This window comes from Panthera uncia (genome assembly GCF_023721935.1).
Source record: "Panthera uncia isolate 11264 chromosome C1 unlocalized genomic scaffold, Puncia_PCG_1.0 HiC_scaffold_3, whole genome shotgun sequence".
Classification (NCBI taxonomy): Eukaryota; Metazoa; Chordata; class Mammalia; order Carnivora; family Felidae; genus Panthera; species Panthera uncia.
In genome coordinates, this window is record NW_026057584.1 from 61,295,773 (window position 1) to 61,308,956 (window position 13,184).

The window sequence follows — 13,184 nt, forward strand, 5'->3', positions numbered from 1 at the left end:
ACCTGGCGTGAACGGCCGATGGGGGGGGGGGGGGGGGGGGGGCGCTGCAGAAGGGCTGAACTAACATGATGCGGAGGGAGGGCTGGCTGGAGCATTGGGAGCCACTTCTGGCAAATCATAAAGTGGAGCTGTTTCCACCCCCAGACGGAGTGGCCGCTCTGTGAGTTATGGCACTTACGTCGACATGTAGCCACAGGTTGTATTTCTCACATATATCTGCAATCTCCTGTATCGGATCGAAAGCTCCATAAACAGTTGTACCAGCAGTTGCATTGACATAAAGGGGAACGTATCCCTAGAAAGGAAGAGAGACAGGCTGATTAGTCTTTTCAACCTTCTCCTTTCCACACGAAGTAGAACTGGAGTAGCATTTCCTTCCAGCAGAGATCAGCCAAGCGTATGTGGTGTCAGATCCTATGTCTGGGAGAATTCTTCGTTGGCCCATTTACTCATTCATTCAACAAATAGTTTTGGTGTGACATTTACATGCCAGGCCTGCTGCAGAGCTGTAGGGGAATACAGCAGTGAATGCAACAGATGGAGATTTCTGTCTTCATGGGTTAACATTCTAGTGGGGAGTGATAGCAGACAAAATTAAACAGGCAAAATATACAGTATGTTTGATAGTGGTAAGTTCTATGGCAAATAGTAAAGCAGGAAAGAGTAATAATAAGTGTTTAGAGTGATGGGCATGTAGCTCCGAACATCATCTGGGTATTGTATATTTTAGAAGCGATGATGTTCTTTTTTTTTTTTTAACGATTATTTTTGAGAGAGACAGAGCATGAGTGGGGGAGGGGTAGAGAGAGAGGGAGACACAGAATCTGAAGCAGGCTCCAGGCTCTGAGCTGTCAGCACAGAGCCCAACATGTGGCTCGAACCCACGAACTGCGGGGTCATGACCTGAGCCAAAGTCAGACTTTAACCGACTGAGCCACCCAGGCGCCCCGAAGCTATGTTGTTCTAAGTGCATTGATGTAATCATTATCCTGAGGCATCGTTTGTTTATTTAAAACACGGCGGAAGCTGAAATATTCATGAATAGTGGGCACAGTAAAATTTTGATGTGAACAAGAAATAAACGAGTAAGGAGAGTAACAGAGCTAAGACAGACTTGGGGCACTCTGGGAATCCTACGTCTTTTTCAAGTCCAGCTCCACCTATGACCCTTGCGCAGTCTGAGTGACATTTCTATCCATCTCCTCTACTGACCAGCAAACAGCTATAGCTGGAGAACGCAGTACAAGGATGTAACCAAAACAACGAGTTGGTAAATGCCTGACAGCTACCTGGCAGTCCCTTGGGAGTACCTCTGTTCTCTGCGACTTTTTGTTTGTTTGTTTGATAGAATTTATTAAGGCTGATTCACCAAGTACCGTGAACCATCTTCCAGGGCATGGGAGCACTTTGCTAAACAGAAGCCTAAAGCTAAAATGGTATTTGTATTTGTTAAATTGAGATTATAGCTAACAAGTAGCAAGTAAAAGGCTCAATTAGGCTGTATCTTCACGATGCTTGGGTAGTAGATTTATTGAAGTACATCAAACCAATCACTTGGCATAATAAAGGTAGGACAAGTGGCTTAGTGACTGAATTTCTCATTTAAAAAAAAAATGACATTGTATAGACACAGCTTTAAAGTGAAATCATTTCATAAGTTGGAAATAAGCAAATACCTGAGAATATAATTTTAGAAAAACAACAAAGTTATCTCTTATATTATCAAAGACCTTTATTGTCTAGGGCAGAAAGAAAGTATTTTTAAAATTTTGTGTTTGCTGGAGTTCAGGTGCGCCACAGGGTACATACCTTTTGCTTGGCTTCAAGAATTTTTGCCTCTAAATCAGCTGGAATTATCTTCCCCCTGTAATTATTAGAAAGGGAGAGAAATTAAAATGAAGAATCAATGAGATTGCACATGAGAAAAACTGCAGCAGCAGCAAAAAGTAATTTAATCGGATATTTTCAACAGGCCATTAGCAGCTTGGCACACTGTACTGAGTCAGTGCTTAAGCACAATAAAACAAATTTAACAGATGAACACATTTAATACATCAAGAACCTAATGTTCACTCTCCCCTGCCTACCTTTCATTGCACTTTATCAAAATCACATTGTCGGTTCCAAAGCCAAGTGCAGCTCCAGCCTTCTTTATGGAATAGTGACTCTGCAACAAACAGAGGTTTGAGGTCAGAAGTCAGACAGTTCCTTGTAAAACACCATAAATCATGAGAAGAGCACACAACTCACATGTTCTGAGGTGAAGAGGACCAGTTTGGGAACAGCTGCCATGCCCTTTGTCTTAACTTCCGGGAAGAACTTGTAGCGAGCGGCCATGATGCTGTACATGTTGGAGATGGCTCCCCCTAAGAGCAAGAGGATACACGGGGAGGTGTGGAGCTCCATCATTATTGTTTCTAATAATTAAGGTTGAGCTGGTGTCTTAAGAGACAAGGGAGGAGGTCAGAAAGGGGAGGGACAATATCCGGATGGCTTTTGCTTCCCTATTGCCAGGGCTTCCCTCTGACCCCTTTGCCTTGGGAATACAAGTAGTCACACTCATTACCAAAGTCATCTAGGCAATTTGGCTGGAGGTGATTCATGTACTCCAATGCCTGTTCCACCTGAAGCCTAAACAGAAATACAAGAGGTGGCAAAGGCAGTGGCTGCAAAGAGACAGGTGAGTTACAACCTTCCTGCTTTCACTTTCTGCTCAATCTATTTACTGAACAAAGATGAATCTATTCTCTGAACGAGAAAGACAGAGAAAGAGAGACTAATGAAGCCTACAGAAGGAAACAGTGACATTGCCTGGATAGTCTTCTCAAAGAACAGCTCAACTGAGTTACTGAGTCATTTAGGAGAACTCTAAGTTTATTAAAACCAAACTCGTGTTTACTTAAATAAAGACATAAGGAGAACTGAGGTAACTATCTAGGTATGGCTGGCTAACACAAACTAATCACTTTTGCATCAATTACTTGACAATTAAACAGGCAAATTCATGGTTGACTTGAATAGCCCGGACAATTGTAATTCTTATTTCTTCTCCTCCCCTTGTACACAACAATCATGCCACCTCTGATACCATTCCACAGTCCTACTTACCTCTAAGAATATCTGCCCTTGTTTTAAAGATTCTTACTGTATCTACATCAAACTAGAGATTCAAAGTAGACACACTATTTTGGCTGCAATCGATTAGTCAATTGATAATCTTGATTCACTGATCCTCAGACCGATCAAATTGTTGTTGACAGACTGGTGTGGTGTGGCATGATTTGAACACAACCTTGGTCAGTTTGTATAGGTGAGGCATAGGCTCTGTTAGATAGTATGTATATAATGCAGCATTCTTGCTAGCCTTCACTCTGACGAAGATAGGGTAGGAGTATTGTAAAAAAATTCTTTTTAAGGTCATGATTCTTCCACAAACTCATTTTGGGTTTAGGGTTCTCAGGGATCCCAAGGATCCATGCTACAAATCTCAAGGAGAGTCAGGAAAAGAGAAGAGAAACATACCAGGAGAAAATATCCCATCACCGTCTTTACTTGACCATCCAACTATCTCCCTCATCTTCTTAAGTGTTATTTGCTCCATGAGGACAAATACTGGTGCAATTTCATATGTAAACCTGAAAAGGCGGTGAGGGAAAAAAATGATCATAAAGAAGTCAAACCACTTATTTGGGGAACACAGATAATTGGTTTAGTATTTGTACTTGGGATCTAAAAACAGGTACTCAAAACCACTAAAGCAATTTATTTCCTGGAAATGTATTAAGTCACCAATCATAAAATAGAAACCAGCCTGGGTTACCTAGAGAGGTGGTGGAAATACCTGCCCTGTGACTTTTCACCAACAAAATAGATTTTATCTGAATGGAATGTCTTAGATGTGGTCCACCCAGAGAAATAGAAGGAAGGAAAATGACTTTCTTGGATCTCCTTCACCTTTAAGATGTAAGACGATGCAAATGTTAATTGAAAAAATGTATTCTAAGTTCTACATAAAATTGGCTTGCAACTGACCGAAACCGACTGCCAGTTTCATACTTGTAGAATCTATAAAACTCAGAGCCAAAATCTATCTTTTAAAAACAATGTAAACATCTGAAACCTAACTGTGAATCTAATTGGAAATATTGACCCAGGTTTTAAAGATCTCAATATAATTATCTACATGGTTTTTCTACTAATAATCCCCAAGGACAGCTATGTTTCTATAATTCTCTGAAGTCAATATCTGTCAAGAATAATTACAAGTGATGATTTTCTAATTACCAATTATAAATAATAAGAATAGTCAACTGGCATACACAGCTGACTGTGGGTACTGGATACCTGAGCAGGCTAGCTTTGTCTTCTAACAAACTGATTTAGAAGTAGCAAGCCATACTCTTCTTGAAGCAACTGAGAACAGAAGCACAGTCAAGTAGACCAGTCACTGAAACAAGATTGTGGTGCCAAGGATAGGGCTTAAGAGAAATCAGAGAAGGTCCATCCACTGCAAATTAAGCCAGAAAACAAAAAGATATTTACTGACTCTAAGGCTCTTTGTCTTTCTTCTTTTTGCTTGGTATTCTTAAGCATTAGAGCCTATTGTGGGCTCAGCTCAGACCATGCTTGCTCAAGAGAGATTCCTAGATTGACTCAGCCAAGTGATATGGGGAGACTTTATCACTGATTAGGGTGTTTGGGCTGAATGCCAATACCGAGTACTAATGGGAATTCTTGTTGGCTTAATGATTTAGAAAAGCTGTTTGCAAGGATGAAATAACAATTGTATAATAAGACACAGGTGAAGCTACTAAGTTTTGATCATTGTGGGGGGGGGGAAGCAATCAAATCAATCACTTGGTGCTAAAAGAGGACAAAGGGTAAAAGACAACAAAGAGATCCTGGAGGACCCTCAGGATATATCTGTTGGTAGAAGAATTCTGTTTCCAAAAAGAATATGTCCATTTTCCTTGGGAGGACCCTTGAAATTTAGGAGGAGGACCCTTGGAAATCGTGTTCAGTTACCATCACCTCTGGAGGTCACAATCATGCTTTGGTTCTGCTCTGAGCCCCATCACCGTAGCAACCAACACTCCCTCATGTCTGATGGCCTGATAAAGGAAGAAGAAGAGAAGGATTCCTGGTTTAGCCTGTGCTGCTGAGTGTACCAAGAGGCAAACTCATGATGTGCTTCTAACCATTCTTGAACAAATGTGGTATCGATAGTGCCACTGAGTTTTGCAAATGTTGGAATGGCAAAAACGTGTGTGTGGTGGAGAGGTACTGGTGTCAGTGTGCGTGCTGGAATCTCACAATACCGAGTGAGAAGGCTCTCTGGGAAAAGGCAAGGAACAAATGGAATCATACACCACAATATCAGAACCTTATCGAGGATTAGATGAAAGCTGAGTTGGAGTCAAGTCAATGTTAGATGGCCGGGCAGGAACCGCATGGGGGAAGGGAGGATGGATGGCACTGAAGGCCAGGGGATTGGTCTGCTTCATAATTTAAATCAATTTAGGTCCCAGGTTTGCATGAATTAGTGATTCTACCCAAGGACCAGGAATAGGCCATTACGCTCAGGATTAGGAGGAAGAGTCTAGAGAGTTTGATCATGAGACTATTTTATCTCAACTATTTCAGTCTCCTTATCTATACCAGGTTCCTAGTTGCTAAAATTTTCTTTCAGTTTTGTTCAATAAATACTTATCGAGTGACTATTCTCTGCCAGGTAGCATCTTATATACTGAGGAAACAAAGATGTTAGATACCATTTCCAACTTTGGTGAGGAAGCTTACAAGGATGAATCCAGCATTTGTTTCTTGGTCTTGTTGCATCCTGTTTGACAGTCCCTGTCTAGGTCTAAAGGACCAGTTATCCCACAGCTAACACCAAGCTTATCCTGATTCATGGCTTTAGTCCTGACATCCTCTCTTGGAAGCTGACAGATTGGTCCATGGCTGTTGATCCTCAGCTAAGCCTGACAGATGGGCTAACAGGATGTTCCCTACTTCTGATACTTCTCTGATCCTACCTTCCCATCCTGAACCGTGTTTACAACTGGGAGTCTGCCTGTGCCCAAAGCCTTATAGAAGGCCTTGAAATTCACCCTAGAGCAGTGGCTCTTAACTTAGCTGGTGTCATGGACGCCTTTGGGAATCCTATGGAAAGCTATGGTCCCTCTCTCCAGAAAGAAAATAAGGATATGCACATCATTTTTGTATTGCAATTATAGGAGATTCTCCTCTTGCAACCTGGACTCCAAGTTAGGTACCCCTTCCCTAAATGACAGACGAAAGTGAATAAAGCCCAGAGAGCCAAGGTCAAATATGGATTCAAAAGAAGCTGGTTAGATGCTAAAGTCAGCATATAAGATGACATTTCAGAATCAGAGAACAAGGAACTAAACCTTCAAAAAGCTCTGGGGTGAAGTAAGAACACGGGACTGGAAATTAGGGACCAAAACAGGATGGTGACATTCATGAGTGACATTAAAGGAGAGTTCGGAGTCTTTCTATGTTCAGAGTAGGGTGGTGAGTCGGCCCTTTTTTAGTGGTTCAACTCAACTTCCTAGTGGGATTCATTCCAAACTAAGGCAAATTGATTAAGGCTTCTATTTCTCTTGTGGCAGAGTCTGTTGGTTGCTAACCAGTATCAATTTTCCTTTGCTTCATTCAGTTTTATTCAGGGTTGTAATTCACCTAGATCAAAGACTACATTTCCTAGCCTCCCTAGGTGTGGCCATGGGACTAAGTTCTGGCTGAAGAGATGCTATGGGAACTGTTGTGTGGAGCTTCTGAAAAGGTTGCTTAGAAAGAAAGAGTGTGTTCCCCTTTTGACCACGCCCCTCCTCCCCTCCTTTCTTTCCTTCATCTTCCTCCCTCCCTCCCTTCCTTCTTCCCTCCCTCTCTCCCTCCCTTTCATCCTTCCTTTCTTCCTCCCTCATTCCTAATTCTGGGACACATAAGTGATAGCTAGAGCTCCAGCAGCCAGCCTGCACCATGAGGTGACTCTCAGTATGAAAGCCATGTGCTACAATATGGATTAGAAAAGCACAAGGAACCTGGAGCTCTGGTGACTGTCAAACTGGGAACTTCTTTAACGAGAGAAATAATTTTCTATGTAGACTCTCTAACTTTCCACTCCTCTTAGATTTCTCCTCCTTACAGATGTGGCAGCTGGCCCATCTTCACCTTAAAAGATAACACATCTGAGAGGAAGCTTAGAGAGCCCCTCTGGTGTCCAGAGATGATGAGAGACAGAAACAAAAGAGCTGGGAGGCATCTCAAATGGCAACGGTGGCCTGTGTAGTGGCTGCCTCTCCTAGGCGTGTTCACTGCACCTTGCATACAACAGGCCCTTAAGACTGGTGCCTTTCCAGTCTTCAGAACCACTCTGTAGAATGGATATTATTATCTCCCATTTTCTGAAGAAGGAACTGAGTCTCAGAAAAATTCAGTGATTTGCTTTAAGATCTCAGTATATTTCTGAGTCAGAATTCGTCTTTTACCTCCCAGTTGCTTCTCTATGATGAATAACTGCTTACTGCAGATTCCTCTCTAACAACTTGCCTAGCAGTATAAAATGACTGATAACTGCCACAGAAAATTTCTCCTGCGTAATTTCTATGAAAATAAAGCACTAGATACTTGAAACCATAACCTCGTAACAAGGGGCTGTGATAGATCTTGCCATTAAGATTACGGATTGTTGTCAGGTGCATGAGGGAAGGCTGCTGTTTGCACTTGGGCACTGCTCAGCCTGCAGAGTTGTGCTCGGTGGCTTCCTGTTTTGGAAGAAAAGAGCTGGACGTGCCATGGACAACTACACATTTGTAAAGTTTTCTTTGGATCTTCATTGGGTCCTTGCTCGGAGAACAGATCTCAAAGCTACATGCACAGGCAGGTGTAAACGCATGAACGTAAATGTTCTATTTTCTGTGAACAGTCAGATACCTTATGCTTTGCCACTCAAATTAGGAGACCACATAGTTCTTTCTGAAAGACTATATTGAGGAATATAGTCATTACTTTCTATTACCAGTGCCACCCAAACGCAATGATAGAGCAGGCCAACAAAATGAGTATGTCACTAATTTTGCCTACTCTGCCAAAGAAAAATCCTTTTGCCATTCTTTCCCAGGTTATTTTGAACACTGTCCCCAGCTGGAGAAGGAACTGTCTCAAGGGAGCAAATTTCTGCATAAGCTCCTGACAGTGCTACCACATTTCATGATCTTCCAGGGGAACTGACTTAGAACAATTTCTAGATAATAGTTATTACTTCTTCAGACAATGCCTTGTCTCTAGAACTGACAGAAACTATTTCACTATGTTAAATAACCTTCTCTATCGATCTGTTGGAATCGGATCATATTTTATAAATATCCATTGTGTTCAGCACAGCTGCAATTACTATGTGCCATTTAGTTGGACTGGCCTTGACCTCAGATGGCTGGGACATATTTTAGTGTTTCATGGCTGAGCTGAGGTAAGGAAAGAGTAAGAGACTTGATTTTATGGACACACAAAAAGGAGAATTTGTGAGATCTCTTTGGTTGAAGAAAAGCCTTTTAGGAGACTATCTGGTCATGAACTCACAAAAGAGCGAGTTCCTTTAATTTACCTTGAGATGGGCCATATATGTTAGGAAACTGCAGCTGAGAAGCCTACAGGATACACACTTAAAGATGCTGGGTGAATTCAGTGCCTGTGTTAATATGAGTACTTGGGCCTTAAAGGATATATACCTTTCTACCTATTCTATTTTTCTCATTTATTTTCCAAACAGTTAAGTTTTTTTTAAAGTTATACTTCCTAATTTAAAATTGTTCCTTAGTATGAGATGTTCCAATTAAGCATTAGTGTCTTTTTTCAAGTTATAATTAGTACATCATGATGTCTGGGCTTGCTGATATATTTGTATCTCACAAATCATACCACAGTAAAGGTTGCAAAGGCGAGTTTTTTTTTGGTTTTTTTTTTGTTTTTTTTTTTGTTAGAGGAGGCCAAACAAGCAATTGTATCTTTGATCCCAATTCCTCTTGTCTCTTCATAGCCTCGGTGCTCCAACATACACACTCTGTGACGTTGACCATGACTTGCAAACAGGGAGCATGAAAATCATTTTTGTTTTCAATCAATTTAATCTCCTGTGCCTTTTAGCACTAAAAACCTCACTTGTCACGTTTGCTTTTAAAAATCGGTCACTGCTGTTTTAAATTAGCAAACAACGCAGGAATCCTTAATTAATAAAAACCTTTCTGAATGTAGCTAAATATTTTGAGTCACAGCATTAAATAGCTTTGGAACACACATGTATCAACAGATAATTTTAAAGTGCCTTCTCAGGTTTTGTGGCCAGTAGGAATTTGTTGAAGAAAAATAGAATATCTCGAACTTTAATAACTTACATTCTGTCTTGATGTCAAATGGAATTTCTCATCTTAAACAATACCACCCTTTCACTTATATTCATTTTTCAAATCTACTTCACCATGAACTTAGAAAGTGGGTGGTTATTTTCTAAATATTTCCACGGTGACTAATGTAATTCTTCTATGGTTATTTTAAAAATTATTGTTAGAAACTTGTTTTATTATTTTCCTCTGGATATTTTAATAGAATGTGGTGCCATGGGCTGGGTGTATAGATAGTGGTAAAGCATGATCGTAGTACTCAGAGAAAAGACAGTACTCAGTAGGCTATAACGACCCTCCATCAATTCGTAACCTGTCCTTGTCTCCAAAGAGGGAGTATATATATAAAGGAGTCTGTGGGGGTGATTGCAAGAAGACTACCCAGGAAATCCTTGCACCTCCAGGGCCTTAGAGTCAGTTTCATATAAATTTATAGGAAACTGGAAACAAATGAAGGTTTTGCCAACTCAAGTACAGAAAAAAATGTCAAATTCAGAAAAACAATGAGTTATTTTGAAAGGAATATATATCACTACCAGCTGAATTTTGTTCTAGAACTTTTAGGTAAGCAATAGGTGGGTCAAACTAGTTTGTGGCTTTCTGGCAGCTTTAACTGTGAAGGAAATATGCCCTAAGTGATGAGGACAAATGTACTTAGGTGGGAAAACAGACCAAGATCATACACCAAAATGTGACCTCTTTAGATGCATCTTTAAGAGACATGGATTCTCTTAGTCTAATATAAACTTAAAAGATTTTAAGAGAAAAGATGACTAAGGTAACTGTAATAACATTATTATAGAACCATTGGAAGTGGGCTTTTAAAGCAACAAGCCATAATCACACATCTTGGTTGCTTACATGAAAATAATATGCGGAACTTACATATTGGTATTGGCAGTTGACGTCAGCCATTCGCCAGCTAAACCAATGATATCCAGTCCAGTGGAGAGCTGGTTGAAAAATCGAGGGTGACCTGGAGAAATGAGTAACAGGCAAGCATCAAGGCAAACATAGATTTTTCAAGCTATCTTCCAAGCAAAGGCTGGCCACACTGATGGGCTCTTTATCCCAAGAGTCTAACAGGACTTCCCAAGGATATGGGGGAAGGGAGGGCAGATTGACCTACCCTATTCCAAACTTTAGCATCAGTGATGTTCCCAAAACTTATGTTTCTGAAGCTGAATCCTTAAAAAAAATTTTAATGTTAATTTATTTGAGAGAGAGAGAGAGAGAGAGAGAGAGAGAGAGGCAGACGTAGAACCCGAAGGAGTCTCCAGGCTTTGAGCTGTCAACATGGAGCCTGACACGACTCAAACCCACAAACCGTGAAATCATGAACGGAGCTGAAGTCAGATGCTTAACCAACTGAGCCACCCAGATGCCCCTGAAGCAGAATGCTTTTGAAGTTAAAAAAAAAAAATCCTATGTCATGAAACTAATAAGCTTTCCAGTATCTAATTTATTGATTTTCAGATGAACTTTTCTGTCATAATGATTTTTTTAATTACAAATCTGGATAGAGTGGTCCTGATTTTATCCATAAATGTTTCAACTTTTAATTGAACATCCCAAGGATTTAACCCCAAATCAACATTTACTGATGGAGGAGAGCCTTCAGGACTCAGAGAGGATTTGTGACTCTGTGGCCCAAACCAAGCCCGGGGACGGTGCGAGCTCTGGCCCCGATGTCTCTGGGTCTCTATGTCACTCAAATATGATGTCAAGCATTAGTGTGTTTTTGTCCATACATAGTCAGGTGACCCTTAAACCAAACTTATTGCTGAGATAACGTGGCATCTCCTCTGTGAAACAGAGGCAAATATAGCTTCATTCACTCATCAAGTTGTTGGTAAAATAATTATTATTACTATATAACCCTAAAACCGGTTATAACACGAAGTATGCTTTAACAGGCTTTGTTCTCAGCAAATTCAGGATTGTTGCCAAGTTTTGGCCAACTTGGCATTCACAGGAAAACTCAATCCCACATCAGCAGGCTTGGCTAGGCTGTCATGAAGGTGTCAATGCAATAGATTATCTAGGGGTGTGTGACAGAGAACTGGTATTAGAGAGAGATGCTGACTGCTGTGCTTCCAGTAGAAATTGCTTTTGCCTCTGAAATAACTGTCAGAGAGCTGGTGTTTGAATGTTCCTGGTCTGAGACCCCTCTCTGAAAATGTCTATTCTTCCTTAGATGTGATGGCGACTCATTTAGAATATCCAGACTATGACTTCTTATATCAGAATACACCAATCTCTGAATCTCAACAGTCCTCAAAAAATAATACTGATCTTCAGGGGGAAAAAAATGAAAGAAGTATAAACAGTAAGCTTAGTGTAAGTATGGGGCCAGATTCCAGATATTTATGTAGATTACTCTAAAAAATGATTCCACTTTGCTCAGTGCCAGCAGAATCTATGAGATCTCCTGCAACATAACAAATTTTGTTTATATCCACTGAAAGACATGCAATATCCATTTGAAAACTTTCAACAATAAACATTTCAAGACTGAATATATATATATATATGTATATAGAATTTATCATAAATAAATGCAATTGTACTTTTTGAAAATGTATCAAAACAAGCCATCTCTATGGCAGACACAAAAGATGGACAATGATAGATGGACTAACACAAATGTCCTCAAATAAAAGTGAAACCATATTGGGGCGCCTGGGTGGCTCAGTTGGTTAAGTGTCTAACTCCGCCTCAGGTCATGATCTTACAGCTCACGAGTTCAAGCCCCGAGTTGGGCTCTGTGCTGACAGCTCAGAACCAGGAGCCTGCTTTGGATTCTGTGTCTCCCTCTCTCTCTGCCCCTCCCCCACTTGCAGTCTATCTCAAAAATAAATAAACATTTAAAAAATTCTATAGAAAAAAAGTGAACCAGTATCTCTTTGTCTGTTGAATATACGAAGGAAACAAAATTGTCTAAAATCTTACTTTTATCTTATGACTACAGCATTCTGCCTCCAAATTTCTATCAAGTAATAAAATGACCTATTTTCAACTTCAATTTCAATTCTCCATATTCAGTGAAGTAACAGATGATAAGTGTGGTGCTAAGCAGCACATGGCCTAAAGTCAGGTAGGGGGAGAAAGTTATTTTTCAAAGTGTTTCAATGAATAAAAAATGGAGGGGGAAATTTACTAAGAAACACATCAAGCAATTGCAATGTGGGGGATGAATTATAAAATTATAATTTATGAATTACAAAATTCATGAGACCATTGAAAATTTAAACATTGACTGAATATTTGATATTAAGGAACTGTAAATTTTGGATTTTTTTTATCTAACAATGATATTATGGTTATTTTTTATAACGTTTATTTGAGAGAGAGAGAGAGAGAGAGAGAGAATGCATGAGCTGGGGAGGGGCAGAGAGACAGGGGGGAAGGGGGAGAGAGGGAGAGAGAGAGAGAGAGAGAGAGAGAGAGAGAGAGAGAGAATCCCATGCAGGCTCCGTGCTGTCAGCGCGGAGCCCCACATAGGGTTTGATCCCATGAATCATGAAATCACGAACTGAGCCAAAATCAAGAGCCAGATACTTAACTGACTGAGCCACCCAGGAGCCTCTTGTGGTTATTTATTTTTTAAAGAGTTCTTGAGAATGAAGAATATTTATGGATGAAATAATATCTTTGAGATTTGCTTCCATATAATAGAGAAGGGAGGGTAATAGGTGAAACAAAGTTGTCAGGAGTTGATAAAAGTGTTGGGTATACAGGGTTGATTGTACTATTCTACTTTTG

General features: G+C 40.3%; 1 protein-coding gene across 3 annotated transcripts in view; it reads right to left on the reverse strand.

The window, feature by feature from the left end:
- The window catches only part of GAD1 (glutamate decarboxylase 1), a 39,099-nt gene that overhangs the window by 11,595 nt on the left and 14,320 nt on the right, over nt 1–13,184 (reverse strand). The window contains exons 5-10 of one of the 3 annotated variants that reach the window (XM_049616046.1): nt 10,305–10,395; nt 3,523–3,635; nt 2,251–2,366; nt 2,088–2,167; nt 1,810–1,864; nt 179–295 (exon numbers count right to left, since the gene is read on the reverse strand). In XM_049616046.1, coding sequence (XP_049472003.1) covers nt 179–295; nt 1,810–1,864; nt 2,088–2,167; nt 2,251–2,366; nt 3,523–3,635; nt 10,305–10,395 — 572 coding nt within the window. Of the gene's footprint in view, nt 1–178; nt 296–1,809; nt 1,865–2,087; nt 2,168–2,250; nt 2,367–3,522; nt 3,636–5,025; nt 5,112–10,304; nt 10,396–13,184 lie in introns of those variants that run through there. The other 2 variants (XM_049616044.1, XM_049616045.1) reach the window with 2 other exon arrangements.